This window comes from Xiphias gladius, chromosome 17 (assembly GCF_016859285.1).
Source record: "Xiphias gladius isolate SHS-SW01 ecotype Sanya breed wild chromosome 17, ASM1685928v1, whole genome shotgun sequence".
NCBI classification, from domain to species: domain Eukaryota; kingdom Metazoa; phylum Chordata; class Actinopteri; order Istiophoriformes; family Xiphiidae; genus Xiphias; species Xiphias gladius.
The window spans coordinates 26,995,418-27,017,316 of record NC_053416.1 but is presented as its reverse complement, the minus strand read 5'-3'; the positions used below and the strand labels follow the sequence as shown (position 1 = coordinate 27,017,316).

General features: G+C 38.5%; 1 protein-coding gene across 13 annotated transcripts in view; it reads left to right on the top strand.

Moving 5' to 3' along the window:
- Positions 1-7,507: 7,507 nt before the first annotated feature.
- Positions 7,508-21,899, top strand: part of picalma (phosphatidylinositol binding clathrin assembly protein a) — a 51,417-nt gene continuing 37,025 nt past the window's right edge. For 11 of the 13 annotated variants that reach the window (XR_005709195.1, XM_040149632.1, XM_040149631.1 and 8 more), the window contains exons 1-2: positions 7,508-7,619; positions 7,764-8,007. Coding sequence is in view for 11 of the 13 variants with exons in the window: in XM_040149632.1 (XP_040005566.1) it covers positions 7,878-8,007 (130 nt within the window). In the remaining 2 variants the exon portion in view is untranslated. Of the gene's footprint in view, positions 7,620-7,763; positions 8,008-13,768; positions 13,830-21,899 lie in introns of those variants that run through there. The other 2 variants (XM_040149624.1, XM_040149629.1) reach the window with 2 other exon arrangements.

Sequence of the window (21,899 nt, the reverse complement as noted above, 5' to 3'; positions counted from 1 at the left end):
ATATTCAGATGGATTCTGAGCCTACCATCTGTGTGCCTCAGCAGAAATCCAGATTCATCAGACCAGACTATATTTTTCCAGTCTTCAACTGTCCAGTTTTGGTGAGCCTGTGCCCACTGCAGCCTCAGATCTCTGTTCTTGGCTGACAGGAGTGGAACCTGAGGTGTTTTTCTACTGTTGTAGTCCATCCACCTCAATGTTGGATGCATTTTGCATTCTGAGATGCTTTTCTGCTCACCACAGTTGTAAAGAGTGGTTATCTGACTTAATGTAGCCTTTCTGTCAGCTCCAACAAGTCTGGCCATTCTCCTCTGAGCTTTCTAATTTAAAAGATGTTTCCATCTACAGAACTGTACCATTTTGTTTTTCATACCATTTTGAGTAAACTCTAGAGCGTGTTGTGTGTGAAAATCCCAGGAGACCAGCAGTTTCAGAAATTCTCAAACCAGCCTGTCTGGTACCAACAGTCGTGCTGTGTTCAACTGGACAGTTGAACACTGAGATCATATTTTTTCCCCTATTCTGATGTTTTTATGATAACATTAATTGAAACTCCTGAACTGTAACTGCTATGCACTTTAGTCCAGGTTTGAGTTATATTCATGGGTTAATAAAGGTGTGTTTTAAGTTAATAATTTTGTTGATAATTAGGGACATTTCTCACCTCCTATTCAAAATGTTCACAATTATTTGTGTTAATTTTCTGACGTAAAACTGCACTGGGAAAACGATGAAATCCACTGCAATTGTAGAAATTCCTATTTGTTTATTAAATGGTTTTTTTGAGTTTGAGACTAAATCATTGTTGCATTTCATAATCACTATGCCAACTTGCCACCTCAGCGAGAAATAAAACTATATCCTGATATAGCATTTATTGTTTATTGTTTATATTTATACTTTTTCAGTTGTATTTGCATTCATATAGACAACAAATAGATCTTCTCTAGTTTCTACTGTTGTCAAACTATATATGCATTTTACTTATACGCTAAGGAATGAGTCATACGTCCTTGACTGCATCCTTATCTTATGACAGCTCACCAAAGTGAAAAAAGATGAGAATATCAACACTTCCAGCTGTCTGTCATGAACTGTGTTATTAGATCCCTTTCCTGTGCATCACATGGGAGTTTTTCTATATAACATGTAACATAAAGTTCAGAATGATTCAAATTCCTTGTGTTTGACGAATTAAGTACCTGTATATAAGATGATAGTGTTAGTAGGTCAAATGACCCCAAGTTTGGTGGAAATATATCACTTGAATAAGTTTACAGAAGACAATGAATCATCCTATTTTTCAAAACTGTGGTATTTTGTGCAGATAAAACCGGTGATGATCTCTCTCAACAGAAAAAAAGATCTGAGGATCCTTTATCTGGAGTGAAATCAATCTAGACTGGTTGCCGTCACACTGAGCTCTCTTTATCAGTTTGAGTGGCACACAAATAATTTTGCGTCTTTGACAAGCTGAAAGGGCAAGTCTCTCGGCTTTTGTTGGCTAAAATGTCATCACTTGGCACGCATACAAGCAACCAAGTCTTTGCATCATTCGCAGTGTCCCTCAGAGAGTATCCCTGTATAAGCTTGTCCTCCTTGTTGACATATCCATTATATACATGACAAATACATTCTTCAGAGGAAGATGCATTCTCTGCCTGAGCAATATATCTGTTGCAGGAAAGGAGAACAGTTAAAACATGGCTACAGTAAAACATTAGCTTCCTATGCTGAAATGAACTATGACACTAATTATAAGTATAATGCTGAAATTATTATTATTATTATTATTATTATTATTATTATTATTATTGAATAACTAAATAATTAAACATTTTCTTTATGATGGTACTGGTGTCTAAGCTCAAGTGCCTAATCATCACCAATTTCAGATATCTGGTAACTATAAATTTCCCTCACTTATTAACTCACTGCTCAAGTGTGGGAACTAAATAGGACTTGATGTGAATGATCGTAGCAGTGATGAAATAAATAGTCATGTATGCTTGATTTTGCCAAGAGAGTGGACCATTAGAAGCAGTAATAGAGAATTTCTCAGCACTCTTAGGACTAACTACATTTTGCAATAAAATGATCTATGAACTGGTGTTGAGTCACATTTATTCTGAATACTCTGAGTGGATATAAAGTTGAGTGACACTTCAGTGTAATGCAGGGGGAGAGAACAGAGACAGGAAGCTATAAATAATCCAAAAAAGCGCTGATAATAAGTGTAATGTAAATGACAGGACTTGTTGTCAAGAAAAAAACATTTCTACCCCAGCAGATTTGTTTTAATTGTGCTGACATCTTATTATCTCAACAACTATAATGACTATACACAGCCTCTTGTTATTGTATTATTATAATATAACTGGGTAATAGGTGCTTTTCAAAATAAAATATTTCAAATTATTGGCCAAAGAATTAACTTACACTGATAAGATGATGATGATATGCTGATAAACAAGCAGATCATGACACACCATGACAAACTGATTCAAGTGATCAATGGTCAGTGGGTTTCATGGGCAAACAGCTCTCTTAGAGTTTTGTAAAATTGCTCCATCAAGTCTATTTTTGAAAGTTTTGATTTATGTGTAGTTGCTGTGATAAATTTTGATTTGGTATCTCTTGACATATGGATAATGAAATATGTCCTATACACAAAATTTAAAAAAAAAATGAAAATCCCTCATCTTCATCAGGTTTGGAGAATGTGGTTGTTTAAACCAAATTTTTTCCTACAACTCTTGCCCACCTGTGCCCAAGTATACCAATGCCAATGTTGCTCGTCTACTAAACTAAAAGTGGGAGTGTCTGTCAACTTTAACTGCTCTTGGTGAGCGATTACCAGTGGTCCTGGCCCCTTTTGCTGCAGCGACAAACCCTGTTGAAAATTGTACCGGTGACTTAAACAATGCTATAGTAACCTGGAATCAGTTGCACCTCTTACTACAAAAACTAGATGGTCAAAGAGGTCTACACACTGGTTTACTGAGGACACATGTGCCCTCAAGCAGGCCTGCATGAGATTGGGGTGCAAATGGTGAAAAGCTAAACTAAAATGTTGAATATTGTTAATTTATCACTTACACTGTCCCCACTAGCTTTAAAACCAAATCTTTGCTTAAGAAATCAAACCTTGATCGAGGGTCTCTTAATAATTTTCAACCAGTCTCTAACCTTCCATTCTTTTCAAAAGTACTGGAAAGAGTTGTGTCTCAGCAGCTTTTAGTCCAAATATTTAACAATAATCTTTTTGAACCTTCAATCCTTCATTCTGCCTTTAGGGCCTGTTGCTCTATTGAAACTGCACTTACCAAAGTAGTAAATGATCATCTTATCACAGACTGAGACTCCACCTCTGGGCTTCTCTTACTCAATCTCAGTGTATTAATTTCAATTAATTTTCACAGCTACACTAATGATACTCAGCTGTATGTGCCGGTAAAGGTGGAAGATCATTTCAAATCATTAAATTAGAGGCCTGCTTGTCTGCTGTGAAAAGCTGGATGTCACATAATTTCCTGCTTCTTAATTCAGATAAAACTGAAATACTGGTCATTTGCCTGGCCCAACATAGTCACCAGTTTGATCAAACAACAGAAACCCTTGACAAAAATGTGATTTCTCAAAGTTTGACAGCCAAGAATATTGGTGTTACATTTCATCCTACCCTCTCTTTTAATCAACACATTAAACACATCACCAAGACTTCCTTTTTTCACCTACATAACATAGCCAAAATTCACTTTTCTGTCAATGGCAGATGCTGAGACCCTAATTCATTCTTTTGTGTCATGCATACCAGATCATTGTAATGTTTAGTTTTTAGGCCTGCCATGTTCTAGTCCTAAAAGTCTTCAAACGTTTCAGAATGCTGCAGCTACAATTTTAACTAAAACTAGAAATTTTGACCACATTACGCCAATTTTAGCTTCTCTTCACTGGCTCCCTATTGATGTCCGATAAGACTTTAAGGTCCTTGTTATAAAATAAAAATCCTAAATGGGCATGCCCCTTCATTCCTGTCTGAAACGTTATCTTCCATCCCATGCTCTTCATTCTCAGAATACAAGGCTCCTGTTTGTTCTCAGGGTAAAAAAGAAGTCAGGAGGTTGCAGGGCCTTTTCTTATTGTTAACTCCCCCTCTGGAATAACCTTTCTGCAGATGTCAGACTATCTGACTGACTCCATTAAGGCCATTAAATCCAAATTTAAAACTCATCTTTAGACCTTAACTTTGAATAAGTGACGTATTATTCAGTTCAGAACTGAAGAAGCCTGTTGGATGAGAGATGAAACGTCTTCAAGAACCTCAAGCAAGTGCAGTTGCCTTCGTATAGCACTTAGAAAGTGTGGCTGAATATCACATCTATTTATCAGATAATGAACATTGTCAGTATCCCGATGAAATTGAGCTTAGTCAGGATTTTGGACAAAGCTAAAGAATGATTAGCAATAATGGTTGAGCTATTTGTTGCCTCTTTTAAAATCTTAAAGGAAAACTCAACAAACTGTTTGATTCATTGTCAGTGAGCACTATTGACTATGTTCATTGCATTCCTTGGTCTATTTTGTTTGGCACACAATTTTCATGTTGAGACATTCCCAGCTCAGCACAATGTTTTCAAGTTTCTGGGCTAAGAATTTTCAACTGACTAAAACACAACAGTAAACAGAATCAAAGAGCAAAGGCTTCTTTCTACTATAGATTCCATGTTTTGTACCCATATACAACACTCATACAGAAGAAAATTCAATAAAGAAGAGGCACAGCTACTAATCTCCCATAATACCAGAATACAATGTTAGCTTAACCCCCATCTTCAGACACACACACACACACACACACACACACACACACACACACACACACACACACACACACACACACACACACACACACACACACACACACACACAGTCACAAAGTCGTGTTTCCACCACTTTAGTGGACATAACATTTGCTTACAATCACTTCCTGGAGACTTACCCTAACCAAAACCATAACCACTACATGTCTGATACTAACCCTTACTCTAACCCTAACCTAAAACTAATCTTATCCTAACCTTTAACAAAAATCTTCTCCTCTAAATTTTAACTAATTACAATGTGACTTTGTCGACGGTACTGCCCCCCCAACCTGGCCTTGAGATCTCTATACTGTACATGCAGAGCGTTACTTGCAAATCTTGACCACTAGATGTCCTTAGAGTTATACCAATATGTAGTGACAATAAGGAAGGGAGATGACATGTTTAAGTGCTGGCAGAAACATAACAGATCTATGGTATTCGTATTACAGAGAAGTCATTATGGGAAGAGGGCAAAGAAGTCAATGCTAAAAGTGATTAATCTATAACAGTCTCTTACTATACATGGGCCCCACTTTTAGGCCTTAATTAGGTAAAACAGGAAGCATCCTGTGTACGCCCATAGATAATCAAAGAACTACTGAAAAGTACAAATTTATTAAAAAATAAAACTTGAAATCTCAGATTTACAAAAGAATTCAGATCCCTTGCTGTGACACTCTAAACTGTGTTCAGGTGCATCCGCTTTATTTATCCTTGATATGTGTCCAGAACTTCATTGGAGTTAACTTTCAAGGAACTCTCTGTAGACCTTTTTGATTTAAAAATGTAGCCAGGCTTACATCAGAGCAAGGGTATAAAACCATTTCTAAAGCTCTGAGTGTTCCCTGGAGTACAGTGGCCTCAATATTTGTGAATTGGAAGAATACAGAAAGGTCCTTGAAGAAAAAACCTGGTCCAGAGTGCACACAGCCTGAGACTGGGGCAATAGGCCTTTCAGCACAAATGTGACACAAAGTATACAGCCAAGTGTGGTTTTGGGACAAGTCTCTGACTGTCCTTGAGTGGCCAGAGCCCAGACTTGAGTCAAAAAGAACATTTGGAGGACAGACCTGAAGATGGCAGTTCACATATGCTTCCCATCTAATCTGACGTAGCTTGAGAGGATCTGACTGGAAGAATGGGATAAACTGCCCAAATCCAAGTGTGCAAAGCTTGTAGAAACTTACCCAAGAAGACTTGAAGCTGTAATTGCTGCCAAAGGGGCTTCTACAAAGGACTGAAATAAGGACCTGAATGTGTTTGTAAATATGAGATTTCAGTTTTTGATTTTTGATAAATTTGCAAGAATTAATAAAAAACTGTTTTCATTTTGTCATTATGAGTTATTGAGTGTTTATTGATGGACTAAAATGGCATTTTTATCCATTTACAATTAAATCAACACAATAAAGAGTGAAAAAAAAGTGTTGGGTATGAATAATTTCTGAAGCCACTGTGTGCAGTATACAGAAGACCGATATGTTGTCTCCCTTACCTGAGAATTGTAGCCTATCTAAATTTTCATGTTAATAATTGATTGAGTAATATGGAGGATAGACCATAAATGCTGCCATGATGATCACAGATCACCTGTGTAGCATTTCAATAATCTATCCTGCCATGTAGAAGAACATAATTTAATCAACAATTATTGGAGATGCAAGCTGAATTGTTGGGTTTGACAATATTATATTAAATCTGGATCGGGTGTAACGAGATGAGTGTTTCTGTGACTCAATATGCAGACTGCGAAGGCTGCTGGAAACCGTTTATCTTGACCAAAGGTGATACATCCATGGTCTTGACTTAAGCTTTATGGCACTACTTATGGCACTACTGCCGCTACATCCGTTTTCCAGGTGAACCTCAGGTAATCTCGAATGAGCTTGATATCTACTTTAACAACAAGATATACATAAGCCATGTGAAAGATGTCATAAGGTCCCTCAGCAGGAGGCTGTCACGCTCTTGGTGCATTATATGCAAAATTTGGGGAGATCTGGGCTGGCCAAAAAATAGACCCGCCATTTTCCGCCCAAACCCTCGGTCCATTTAAACGACTAAACCCAGCAACGGGAGGCGCCGTATAAAAATTGGACGGAGTTCGGCGTGGGAACCAAAGACAGCGACACCGAGAGCCGTATGAAGTTAACCGTGATAAGACTGGGAATGACATGTTTCGAATCCAAAATAAAAGCTCGAAGCATATACACACGCACAAACAAAACAAGTATTGTGTGCGAGTAAAACTCATAATTACGAGATCCTGACCTCGTAATTGACCTAACTCTAGATCTTCGTGGAGTACGTATGATAGTGTTTTTTGTCTATTCCTATCTATGTAATGAAAATATGCTTAACTACTTTGGAAAATGGTACAATAAACGTTAAAAGTCGCCGTGAACAGGAAACAGGACGGGAAGTATAAAGTTGCCATGGATTCAAATATTTTCACTGTGGGCTACAACCATGGACGTATTAAGAGATATAATAGAGACACAAGAGATATAATACATCCCGTTTTTGAGCCCCCGTTTTTAAAAAAATGTTATTTCACGGTCATTTCTACTTTCTTAAAATGTCCTCAATATAGCTTTTATTGTGAAAAATTGTGTCCGGAAGTAGCTTCAATTTTTATTCGTCTGTTTAGCTACGGTATGGGTGAAAGACTTGCACGGGGAGGGAAGAGGACGTTGTAGACGTGAGGGATCGATTAGAAGACTGGGTGCTTATCTTAAAGTCATTAAATATGTACGGTTCTTACTTCAGGTTCAGTTAGTGTCTTTGACCAATGTCAATTTATCTCCTGTCAGCTAGCTAGCTAGCCTAAACGCCTAATGTAACGCCTGCTATCGTCTCAGTATTTCTTCTCTTGTCTCCCACTCTTGTCTCCAGTGTTGTCAGGTGGCACAGAGCATTTGAACACCGAAACCATCCACAAAGCCAAACTATCCCGCTGAATTCGGAAACGTTTCTATAACGGTGACCGATTATTTGATCCGATACAGGATGTCTGGACAGAGCATTACAGACAGGATAACCGCCGCACAGCACAGTGTCACCGGTTCGGCGATTTCCAAAACTGTTTGCAAGGCAACCACGCATGAAATAATGGGGCCAAAAAAGAAACATTTGGATTGTAAGTATCCTGTTTATTGGTTATTGACATGGATGTATATTTCTTTGTTTAAGTTAGCTTTTAACGTCGGAATCTGAATGCTGTATCTGTGACTATGAGGCCTGCACATACATGTAACGTTAAGGTTACGGTAACTTAACCATACTACGGTAGCCCACTATTAAAACCAATATACGAGTTTCCACAGGCATTCAATACATATAAATCGTCAATGTGATCTGAGACTAACCGTTCTGATACCCAGCAAGCAGTTTGCCTATGACACGTTCTTTGAAATGATTCTCTAGACAGCCCACCGTATTTACTTGTGAATTACACTTGCCTAAATAGTTAAACCCAAGCAGGAAACTGTAATGGCCAGGTAGTCCTGGAGAGTGTCTAGTGTCAATACAAAAATATAGCAGTTGTTAGTTAACTTTAGGTTTCACACTTAACTAATATCTCACCTTTTAGAATGGCCAGTGAGTCTCAATTTCTTATTCTGCTACAACGTACGATGCTACAGGTAGCTAGCAGGGTGTGCTCCAAAACTGGGCATTTAATCTGGAACTGTAGCTCCCTGATGCATAGTGTGACTTTAAGATGGCACTTATTAAGTTGTAAAATTATAAAAGGCTTGGAAGTTAAGTGTTTTATATTTTAATCGTTTTGAGAGTGACACAGTTGGGGGTACAAATATGTGAACTGTGTTTGTATTAAGACTCTGATTTCTAAGTATCTGCTAGGATAATTACATCATTTGAAGCTCAGAATCTTCTGTGTAGGCCAGCAATTCTAGTGCCTGTTGAGTCTGTTCTTATTTCACAAAGGGCCTGTGGGTTGTGGACTTTGACATACAGCTTTATCAAGGGCACACAAGCAAATTAATATTAAGAAGGGTTGAACAGATCTATTGTTACCATCTTTCAGATTGAGGTTATTTTAGTGTTGAAGTGTTAATAATTAAGGGATCTGTCCATCTTGATGGACTTTAACGGTCATTGTCATTTAGTGCTTTTGGAGAGGTTTGACTACTGGATAGTTCGCACAGCCTCTGCATTTACTGACCTACGGGTCAAAACTGAGTTTCTATCTTTTCCCAGACCTCCATGGTGCTGTCTGAGGCTTCCAAGTCAGAGACATTTTCCTGTATGGTATCTGCTGGTGGAACAACACCGACACAGTAGTCAGCAGTAGCATATGCCAATAAAGAACCGTCACAAGCTGGTGAGGAGTGGTATGTGGCAGTGGAAGAGGATTGACCTACCTTTTTTATGTTGAACAGCCAATGAAATAGTAGTGTTAAGCTGTTCATAAGTTGCACACAGCATTGGCATAATAATAATCAGTGGCGTACATCAATAAGAAGTGGTATATGCTGGTGAGAATCGGTGGATGATAGTGGGACATGAGTGACATACATTTCAGAAGTGCCATAAGCCAGTAGAGTGGCAGCAGCATACCACTAAGAAACTGCATACGGTATGTCAGTAGAACAAGGGTCACATACCATCCAGGCACCCCTGTAAAATTATCATGAGTCCCTTTTCTATAAGAATATTATTGACCTGATATGGCTTGTGTTTTATCTTCAGCTAGATTTATACTTTGTTTGAATGGCATGTCAGATTGTGTCAGAAATCGCCTCCCCCCAACACCTTTCTGATGTCTGATAGGGGTTGTATGTGGTTACCATTTTCTGTAACATTCTGAAACTGACAAGCTGACATTCACACCCCCTTCATACTATGATTGGCCAGCTGTGTGGAGTTGAAAGAGGAGCCAGGCATTGTACTTCACCCTCTAGCTCTCTTTTCATTTGTTCAGCAACTATTTGTTGCACTTTTACTCCAGTGCAATACTTTTAATGTCTCTCTGCAGAGACTGTCTGAAAATATGCGCCGTTTTCCTGTTTTAAATAACAGTGTCTTCCTCCACTGTATTACCATCTGCTTTTCACGATAACTTCCAATATGGATATTCAGAACGACGATAAACACATTTGAATTCGACGTGGTCAGACAGCATGTTTCTAGAATTAGTTCTGAGAGACCATAAACCAACCCTCAGTTTTATTTTAGATTTGTTTTTGTTACTGTGATCTGTTCTTTGCTCTTTTGACTTTGAAATATTCCTTTCTGCCTGTCAGTGTTTTGTTTTTTATTTTTAGTTCATACCCTACATGCATAGGATCACATGGAGCTTATCAGTCTTAGTAGCGTCGATGAAAGGTTCACCCATACCATTTGCTGAATGGACACCCATTGCTTTACGTTGCAACTCATAAGATTTTGTCAAGGGTTATAAATTGCCCTCATTCTGCGAACCAGTATGAAAAGGATTGACCATGAACACTCAGCTTGATCATGGTCATAGGAGCTAAGTCAACACTGTTTTTCCCATGTAAAAATAGCTGAACAAGTGAATATGTTGCTCCTTTCAGTATAGTAGAAACAGTGAGTGTACTACACATCCATCATATCACATGTTGGCACTTTCTCTCTCAATTCTTTCAGTTGTAACAATTTGTAGCTCTGCAGGTATTTGCTAACTGTGTGTATTACTCATCTATCAAAAAAGTAATTTTTCTTTCAATTTTTTTTTCGTTGATGGCTAGAGTATCTTAGATTCTTGCCTCCTTCTATCAGCCTTGCAAGTAAAATATTGCACAGCAGGTACCAGAATTTGGTAGCACTTTTGTCCAGAGACTGTGTACATGCAGTGCACTTACTATGCAAATTGCTCATTGCAGTTTAATTTGAATAAAAGTCATCAGTCAGCCTTTTGGATACATGTTATAAGGTTGTCAATGACATGCTGGTCCTACATAGATATTTATATTCAGTTATTCTCAGTCAGTTGGTTGGTGTTTCAATGGTGGCATGATCTATAAACAAAGATTGCTAGGATGACTATTGTAAGAAATTTATTAATTGATGCGTTACATCACAGTGCTTTGTTCTGTTGTATTAACTGGCTTAGCAAAAAACGGTATACTACAGAGGTGTGAAAAAGTTTTCTAAAAGTTTTCTCAAAATTTCTGTTACTATGAATAGCTAAGTGATTAAAAGATCAACTGATTTCCAGAAGGCATAAAGATGAAACATTTCTTTAATATTTTAACCAATATTACTCTCTTATTTCCATCTTTTACAGTTTCAAAATATCAAAAAAGGCAAAGGGACCAAAACAAAAGTTTGGGCACCCTGCACCGTCAGTACTTAGAAACACCACCATTGGGCAATTATCATAGCTTGTAAACGCTTTTTGTAGCCAGATAAGTCTTTCAATTCACGTTTTGGGGACTTTCAACCATTCTTCGTTGCAAAAGGTTTTAGTTTTGTGAGATTCTTGGGCTGTCTTGCAGGCACTGCTCTTTCAAGGTTTATCCGAAGATTTTCAATCATGTTTAGGTCGAGGGACTGTGAAGGCCATGGCAAAACCTTCAACTTGCACCTCTTGAGGTAGTCCAGTGGGGATTTTGAGGTGTGTTTAGGATCATCATCCTGTTGTAGAAGCCATTCTCTTTTCATCTTCAGCTTTTTTACAAACTGTGTTATGTTTTCTTCCAGATATTGCTGGTATTTAATTGAATCAATTCTTCCCTCACACAAGCCCAAAGCATGATTGATCCACCTTTGTGCTTAACAGTTGGAGAGGTTTTCTTTTTATGAAGTTCTGCACCCTTTTTTCTCAAAACATACCTTTACTCATTGCAGCTCAAAAGTTTTATTTTATCTTCATAAGTCAACGTGACTTGTTTCCAAAATACATCAGGCTTTTTTAGATGTTTCTTTACAAACTTCTGATACTGTATTTTGTGGTGAGGATGCAGGAAAGGTTTTCTTCTGATGACTCTTCCATGAAGGTCATATTTGTGCAAGTGTCAACAACCACTCCAGAGTCTGTTAAATCTTGTGGAAGGTCTTTTGCAGTCAAATGGGGGTTTGCAGTTTTCTCTGAAAGTTTTCTTGGTCTTTCAGACCTCAACTTGACCTCCTCCACCATTCCTGTTAACTGCCATTTATATTACGAACTGAGGAAACGGATACCTGAAAGTTTCTGTCTTCTTATAGTCACTCCTGCTTTGTGGGCATCAATTATTCTAATTTTAAGAGTGCTAAGCAGCTGCATAGAGGCCCATGGCTGCTAATTTATGGACAAGGTTTGAGGAGTCAGAGTATTTATAAAGCTTTGAAATTCGCTTCAACTGACCTTATCTAATGATGATTGTGAGCAAGCCATAGCCCTAACAAGCTAATAAAGGTGTTAGACCTTGGTAAATGCTATCTGAGAGTTCAAAGGTCTTGGGATGCCTAAACTTTTGTATGGTGTTCCTTTCTTTTTTTCACTAATACACTAATAAATTAATACTCTAAATTTTCACTACTATACAGATCTTGCTTAAAATGTTGAAAAAAATGTTTCACCCTCTAACTTTATGCCTTTTTGAAATCAGTTCAACTTCTACTCACTTAAATATTCATAGTAACAAAAATTTTGTCCAGGGGTGCCTTGCTGCAGGCAACCCTTTGGCACAGTGTGAAATCCACTTACATTTACCTCTTACTTTTAGGCCTGGCTTTACCAAGAGTTTTTGAATAACCACAGCTTTCATCTTATGGAGTAGGCAGTAATGAGGCCATGTCCCATTGACCTTCATGATTCCAGACAACCAGGTGATATGTGGGTTCTTTGTGGCGCTGCTGAGCTGAAGCCTCTTCTTGGTAATTTAGAGACCCACTGCTCGGCAAGAATCTCACTTTAGTTTGAGGTATTTAAAGATAGCTGAAGGATGCACTTGTGTTTGGAGTTTCCTGACAAGTCACACATAGTCCTGATATGTTAAGCTGACATCCCTGTGTTCCTACTGTCTGGATTGCTGGTGAGATATGGCCCTCTACACATCTATGTTGAGTTTATGCTGGACCGCAGTTCACATTCTTTAACGCTGGCATATTAGATAAACTCAGTCACATAACTTTAAAGAGACTCTGCAGTTACCAGACAGGGAAAAGTAAAGGGTGAACAAATCAACCTCTGCTGTCAGCTTTAGCTAATTTACTTTTGTGTTTGTTTAAGGTAAGTGTGAAATGACTTCTGGGAAAATGTACACCAAGTTGGTATAGGACGGTTAATGCCCCAGCCAAAAGTATGAAAATACAGTCTTTTGCACATGTGGTCTTTGTAGCTCAACAGTTCTGTAATGTATGGTATTTCCTCCACTCAGAGTTGCTGTTGAACTGTGGGCAGCCCAAGTGCATGACAGCACTTCTTTTTTTTTTTTTTTTTTTTTTGTTTTGTCCTTGTTAATTGCCATTATTTGAAGTTCAAAACACTGCTGTTAAACTGCTCAAAGGTCTGTCATGAGTTAATAAATATATGAAGTCAGCCATAATTGTGGATCTTTGATACAGGCATAAATACCTTGATTCAAGATGAAGTTCTCACAGGATGTGTAGGCATACAGTATGAATCGGCCCTATGTCCTTTGGTCTGTGGTGCATTATTGGGGTTGACCGATTATCAGCCTGTCCGATTTATCAGATCTGATATTCAGCATTTTTACCATCAACTGAATCTTTTTTTTTTTTTTTTGATCCAATTGCTGATTTAAAAAAAACAACAAAAAAAACACTATTTAACTCTGAAGCAGCCACCTCTCCCTATCTGTAGTCACCACTCTTTGGTCTTGAGCAAAGTCCTGCCCACAGCACCATCTGATTGGTAACATGTCACAAGTTATACTATCAACGCTGAAGGCTACTGCCACAGAAAGGCACAGAGGAGCGCATTTGCAGGATGGAGCAGCTCTAGTGAGTGAGTGGAGCTGTGTGTCGAAGGTAAGGCAGCAGATATTGCTGAAGTTGCAATAAACACCACAATCTTATGGACAAGTTCGTTTGTTGATCCAAGACACACTGAGCAAGAGAGAGCAAGGGAGGGAGAGGGAGAGAGAAGCCATCGCTAACTGCTAATCTAAAGTAAGTATAGATCTGAATAGCGTGTCAACAACATTGGACTTAGCAAGAAAGTCGCTAAAGAAGGAGAGAGCTGAGCGCTTGAGCAGAACTAGTGCAAGTTGAAATGTAATTACCCGCTATAATGAAGAAAATGGCATAATTAGCTGGGTTGAGACAGAGCAGCAAAAAATGCCACCAGTAACACAAAACTGTCAACCGGAAATGAGACAGTATGCTTACTGCAGCACTTAAGCATGTCAGCACTCGAGTGGCCACTCACTACTATTAAAAGAAATGCTAGTGAGGTACAAGTAAAATTACCTGTATAAAAATGTACTCAGATAAAAGTACAAAGTAAGTCAATTCAAATGTACTCTAAGTAAACATTACTGAATCTCAATGTTAAAAGGGAGGACGACAACATCTTTAGGCTACCAGGCTTATATGCATTCGTATTTTAATGCATTGTAGTGTTCCCAGGTGAGAACAATACTGAAAGTAACCAGTAAATTCAGTCAGGCACTTTGAAGCCTGTGCATAGAACTGATAATTACAAATATGCATTCATTTGGCAGTTTCTTAGGTACGACTCGCTAAAACTAATGCAGTCTAATACAACAGTCCTGCAATAAATCCTCCATTCATGAAGGCTGGAATGTTCAGTTTTTATTAAAATTGTTTGTATGATCATTTTGGAGGATGTAGTGTGTGGTGCTGTTGAGCTGTATTGCATAATACAGAGAGGTGTTTCTTTTATTTAGCCTACCTTCATTGTTATAAATGGGGTGGACAAAATAATAGAAACCTGGAGACCATGGCGGGTGTCTTTAGACTTTATTTAGCAGTAGTTTTTGTGTTGGAGTTTGTGTTATTCTTCATTTTGATATCAAAATTTTCATTTTTACTGCAAATGTACAGTGGGGTCCAAAAGTCTGAGGCCACTTTCCTATTCACTTAAATGGGAAAGTGGTCAATATATTGGTTATTGGCCTCCCTGATTACTAATAATTGGTATCAGTATCGGCCCTGAAAAAAAACATATCGGTTGACCCCTAGCGCATTATTTAGAAGCTGCAGATACCCATGTGTTAATTAATATTAGTGTCACATGTTCTTAAATCTGACCTAAAGTGGGTCATCCACTAACCGGAAGGTAGTTGGTTCAATCCCCGGCTCCTCCAGTCCGCATGTCAAAGAAGATACTGAACCCTAAATTACCCCCAATGTATTGTGTGGGTGTGTGGGTGTGTGGGGGGGATGTGTGTGTGTGTGTGTGTGGGTGGGTGTGGGTGTCGGTGTGGAAAGCGCACTGTGTATAGAAATGAGCGCTATATGAATGGGTGTGTGAATGGGTGAATGTGGCAGTAGTGTAAAGAACTTTGAGCTTTGAGCGCTATATAAGTGCAGTCCATTTACCATTTACATAAGGTTGTGATGGTCAGAGAGACTGCCTCATTTCATTCATTCAATCATTCATTTACTTATTTGGACATTACATTGATGTAGCCATCTAGAATAGTATGTAATTTGTTGGTGTTATGCTACTAGTTTTGCAACAAAAAGTGTGTGGAAGAATGTTGTACACTGCTGAACATGCACTTGTGCTCATGTTGGAGTTTTGTGGCAAACGTGAAATGCAAGTGGAATATACCACTTCCTTTTGAATATTGTCATTAGTTAACACACATGAGCAATAATGTCTTACAGTAAAATGGTGTGCTCTAAAGCTGTTTTCATTAGAGAGAAACAGACTTACAGCAATAACACTTGCCTAACAGTTCTTTTATTCTTGCATTGTAATCAAAGTTTGTATGTGTGGATGGGGTTGGTAATTGGAGGTTTATTATAATTATACACCTTCTACAAGACATTTTTATAACTTCCTGTTACAGTATGCTGAGGGATTGCAAACAGTGTGCTTGCTGATGTATGGGTGGTTTATTTGTGTATATTTGACGTGCACATTGTTAATTTCCATTATTATATCAGGGGCACATTAATGATTGAGACTATTATAAACTACCCAAACAGAGGGCAAGGTTTGAAACCTAAACTGATCTGTTTTTATGTAAAAACCTTTCCATACATTGAAGGGCTATACTTATTTTAGGAAAGAGAATGTGTTAAGAGCTAGCAGTATTGAGAAAGTCTCCCCTCTTCCACCTTTGGTTGATCCATTTGTTAACTGTTTGCCTTAGTTTGTAGTCTATGAGGTCATTAAATGAGACCCTTATGTTCCAGACAGTGACAGTCTTACCCACATCCCTGTTCTACATCCAAATTCTAATGGAATAAAACAGTGGAGCTTTGAACGATCTTGGGAGTTGGGACTGTTCAAAATTTGAGTTGGTTTTATTGCTTTGGCAATTTCAGTGCAACTACTGGTGCAGCATTAATTATTGATAAATTAGTGAAGGGGAGTGCATGTGTTAAATCCCATTATTAAGAAAATAATTACAGAAAGGGATGGTGATAACAGATCTTCCCAATTTTATAATAGCTTGACCTCACAACAAAGTTAAAGTTGGTGGCCATACTGTTTCTTCCTGAGTTTGCACTCTCTGGAACCTCAGCCATGTACATGGTTTATCTGAGACATAATGGCAGGTACACTAACGTAAATCTGTGCCTGTACACCACCCCAGAGGCCCTTCTTCATGGTTTTACCCTCCACATAATGAATGCGGTGCAGCACAAGTAGCATGTGACTGCAGTGGCATCAAGTGACGTCCTTAAAAAGAGTGTAGACGCCCTGTCCACCAGCTGAGCTGAACGGAGTGCACTGTGACTCTGAAAGGCCCGTGAGATTTAATAGGACAAATCAAAGCAGCGAATATGACGTGCTTGCTCCTGTGGTAGTGGAGAAGTTTTTGTCAAAAAGTTACACCTGTCTGTCATCCGATTCTTTGGCAACCACCAGTTTAGCAAGCCTGTGTTAAACTGAAGTTTCTTAATTTTGTACAGTATTTCTCTTGACACAGAATGCTTCATCACAAAAATAAAATAACCAACAAGTACAGCAAGTGCTACTGCCCGTGTGTAAACCTGAGCACAGACAACCTTTACCATATCGTACCTACCACTAGCTTGTCTCCTGCTAGCTATCCAGTGTAACCTCACTGGTTATCTGACTTTTGTGCTGGTGTGGATATAGTTTCTGGGCTTCCATGTGCACTGTGGCCCACTTCACATTCAGAGTAGCTGGATCATAAGGGGATAAACGTTTCCTGAAGCAGGAAGTGTTCCTCTAGATCCTAAAGTAAGCCTTGGATTGCCATGGGAAAACAGCCAACAGGAAGTCATTTCATAACCCAGCCCCTTCACAGAGCACAGGGAATCTGACCTGATCAAATTTGAGATAGGTGAGATACTTTTGATGGATTTCCTGGCAATTCGGCCAGCATCATGATTTCAGCAACCCTATTTGGCCACTGGAATGCCCTCAACACCCAAGATGTGTTATCAGGGCAGGATAAAAAAAATAAATTTTCCAGTTAAATGTGTTTTTATTATTATTATTTATTTTTTACTTCAATGATTCAATATGGATTCTTAAAATCCTCAGATGAATCTTGCATTTGCGGTTTTTCTCAGTAAACATGTACAGTGGGGACAGAATGTCCACTTTAGGGTGTATTTAGTGTATATCTGCAGTATATGTTATGTGTGTGCAGTTGTTTCTTGTTGTAAGTGGTTCAGTTAGCACTGCATTATGTGTAAAATGTCTACTTTGTGGAAATTGAGTTGTTACAACTTACACAAAAAGAGTATTTTAGCTTAAAAAGCATTGTAGATTATAGCTGCTATATGAGCTGCCTTGAGTCAGTGTCATAGTGTCATAAACTGTACTGTGAATAGTTAGTCTATATGGACCTGCCACAGTTTACAGGACTGTCATGACTCAGGAAGGTTAGCTTGCATCCTCAACATGGATAGACTGAAAAAAGACTCACTGATCACTGTACACTGATCTGAGCTAGGGCTGTCAACGAATATTCAAAATTTGATCATATAATCGAACTGTTAAAAAAACAAACAAAAAAAAAACACGTTCAATTCTGAAAATTAATATTCGATGGTTAGGGATCTACCAAAGCTCTCTGCAAGTTCTTGTTTGAGCCTGGACCACTGCACTGATTGCACTGCATACAGACAGGAGTCAGAGAACATCACTCTGATTGATTGAAAATAAAAAGTAGGTCAAGCCGAAATGAGTGATTACACTGGATTCAGAGAGTATCCAGACCTTTTCACTTTTTTCACGTTTTATGTTGCAGCCTTATGCTAAAATCATTTAAAATCTTTTGTTTGAATTTTAGGTTTTTTTTTCTGCAAATTTATTTAAAAGGAAAAAGTGAAATATCACATTGACATAAGTATTCAGACCCTTTGCTATGTCACTTTAAATTTAGCTCAGGTGCCCTCTATTTCTCCTATTATATTTGAGATGTTTCGACTCCTGGATTGGTATTTCAATTGATTGGACATGATTTGGACTCATAGCTGACAATCGGTATCAGAGCAAAAACCAAGCCATGAGGTCAAAAGAGACTGCCTACAGAGCTCAGAGACAGGATTGTGTCGAGGCACAAATCGGGGGAAGGCTACAACAAATTTTCTGCTGCATTGAAGGTTCCCAGGAGCACAGTGGCCTCCATAATTCTTGAATGGGAGAAGTTTGGAATAGCCAGGACCTTTCCTAGAGCTGGCTGCCCAGCCAAACTGAGCCATTGGGGGAGAAGGGCTTTGGTAACAGAGGTGACCAAGAACCCAATGGTCACTCCGGCTGAGCTCCAGAAATCCTGTGTGGAGACTGGAGAAACTTCCAGAAGGACAACCGTAACTGCAGCACTCCACCGATCTAGACTTTATGGCAGAGTGGCCAGACTCTCTTCATTGAAAGACCGAATGTAAGCCTGCTTGGAGTTTGCAAAAAAGGCAACTGAGGGACTCTCAGAATGTGAGAAACAAGATTCTCTGGTCTGATGAAACCAAGATTGAAGTTTTTGACCTCAATTCTAAGCATCATGTCTGAAGGAAACCAGGTACTGTTCATCACCTACCCAGTACCATCCCAACGGTGAAGCATGATGGTGGCAACACCATGCTATGGGGGTGTTTTTCAGTGATAGGGACAGGGAGACTGGTCAGGGTTTGGAAAGGCAGGAAGGAGTAAAATACAGAAATATCCTTAATGAAAACCTGGTCCAGAGCGCTCAAGACCTCAGACTGGCCCAAAGGTTCACCTTCCAACAGGACAGTTAGCCTAAGCACACAGCCAAGGCTATGCAGAAGTAAGTTAGTGACAACTCTGTGAATGTCCTTGACTGGCCCGGTCAGAGTCCTGACATGAACCCAATCAAACATCTCTGGAGAGGCCTGAAAATGGCTGTCCACTGATGGTGCCCATCCAACCCGTGAAAGCTGGAGAGGATCTGCAGAGAAACATGGCAGAAAATCCCCAAATCCAGGTATGCAAAGCTTGTTGCGTCATGCCCAGGGGATTCAAGGTTGTAATCGCTACCAAAGGTACTTTAAGTATTGAGTAAAGGGTCTGAATACTTAAGTCAATGTGATTTCAGTTTTTCATTTTAAATATATTTGCTAAAATTTCTAAAATTCTGTTTTCACTTTGTCATTGAGTGTACTGAGTGTAGATTGATGAGGGGAAAAAATTAATTTAACGGATTTTAGCATAAGGCAGCAACATAACAAAATGTGAAAAAAGTGAAGGGGTCTGAATACTTTCTGAATGCACTGTAACAGCAAGTACGTGGTATTGATGGCAGAGAGTTCTCAACCCAACTTGGTCGCAGAGAGATCGATTTGCACTTTGAGCAATCTAAAAAGGGCCGTTTAGAAGTGCTTCAGATTTTGGTCATTAGAAGGCAAAAGTGTGGAATCTGGTTTGCCCTCTTATAGATATCATATAAAAAAATAGATATTTGAATGGTCCAAACCTATGTGTTTTTTAGAAGGAATAATCAAATGTCATTTTTGGCCAATTTTCACAACACTAATCAGATCTCAGTTTGTTATCCCAGTGTGTGGATTCAACTTTATTCACTCTGTCCCTGCCAGGGAGCTAACACCAACTAACAGCTGTCTACAGATATCAGGATGATGTCTTGTCAACACAAACAGTGCAGATGAATTACTGAGCAGACTTACAGTTGCTGTCCTGTCTGTGCTCAAAGTGATCATTAAAATTGATGCCTGTACTGGGTTGAATCATCTGCTACTGACAGTCCATGCGTATGGGATATCATTTGTTTTTTCAATATTTGCAGAATGATGATGTGACTGTAAAGTGGTGCAGGTTTTTTATTCCCGCTAAACTGTTTTGCACATGTAGGGCTAAAAAGGAGAGAGATGTCATGTTTTAGTTGTTTTGCATTTGTCAAGAAAAATAAATCCTTCATCCACAGTTTTATAACCAGGAAATGTGTTTAAAATTTAGCCTATAATGTGTACTTTACACAATTTTATATTCAAGGAAACAACAGTGTTGCTCACTTGTTGACTGTAGAAGATATTTAAGTTCCCAGGACACATTCTGAGAAGCACTTTATGCAACATTGGTATTTATCTGATGTAACTGATTCATCAAGAATAGGCTCAAACTGAAATTAATTAATTCTGGAATTTGTGATGTGAAGTTTGAGTCAAATCTGGAGATCAGTGTCAATATCCAGCCCAACATGTTATAATATTTTTATCTTAAAATTCCAAATTATTTCCATACTGAGATGCACCTAATTGAGAATTTCTCGGGCAATATTCAGTCGCTGAAGTAAAAGCTTAAAGTCCTGACAACTGCGTAATAAAGTATCAATTTGCACCATAGATCACTAATTAAATGTTGGCGGGTCCTCATGTATAGTCACTCCGTTCAAATTGTTTGTATGCTTTGCATCTGCAACCTTGAACATGAAAAGCTTTGCCACTGTTATCTAGCAATCTTTTTGAACCAATTTTATTTGACGCCTTGTGGGCTCTGTTTAATGAAGCTTTTTAGTTAGAGACTTGAGACACAACACAACCTGTTCAGTCTAACTCTTAATGCATTTACTGGAAGTCACTAATTCATACAATAACATATAAATATATAAATTAATTTAATTTTAAGTCAAGGTATAACATCTGCTCTTTTGCTTTGCCACTATAGACACTAGTTAATAATTTTTTACAACAGTGCTGTTTTAATGGGGCCACTCTGAGGTCATAATACCTGGCCATAGACAGATCAATGATGCAGCTATTTTTCTAAAGAATCAAAGTACCTCTTGAAGCCGGATATAAGTGTACTTATATTTAAATTTATTCAGTCTCTTCATTATTCAATCACAGACATCCACAGTTGGTCTGTTTGCACCTAGTGGCCAATAAAAATTTGAAATTACTCATAAGTATGTCATATACTGAATGAAAGTATAGTTGAAACAAAAAGTGTTTTTCCAGTGTGTGCTGATTTACCCTGGATGAATCCTGCTGTGAATCCATTGCACAGTAGCACTTCCCTACTACTTTCTCTTTGCAAAAGAGTTTACTCATCACTTCCTGTCTTATGTTCTCAGTAGTCTGTCAGTCAGTTCCATCTGATAATGCAGCCATGCTTGCTGAGCAACTAAAATTCTCCACCCTTTCATGCTACCCCTTTTGGAAATCCTCTGTGGGCAAAAACTTTCCTAAAACCCCAAAAACCCAGTATCTTACAACTAAGCTCTTGTCAGAGTTCTACCTGCTGCCTCATTTTACTTTGACTTCTTGTTGTATGTCAGGTTTTCTAGACCTTTCACATTCTTTGTTTACATTGCAGCCAAAAGTCAGTTAAGCCCACCTCGAGTCAATTCAGTTTTATTTATATAGCCCAATATCACAAATCTCAAATTTTCGTTAAGGGGCTTTATGCTCTGTACAGCATACCACACCCTCTATTCTTATCCTCAT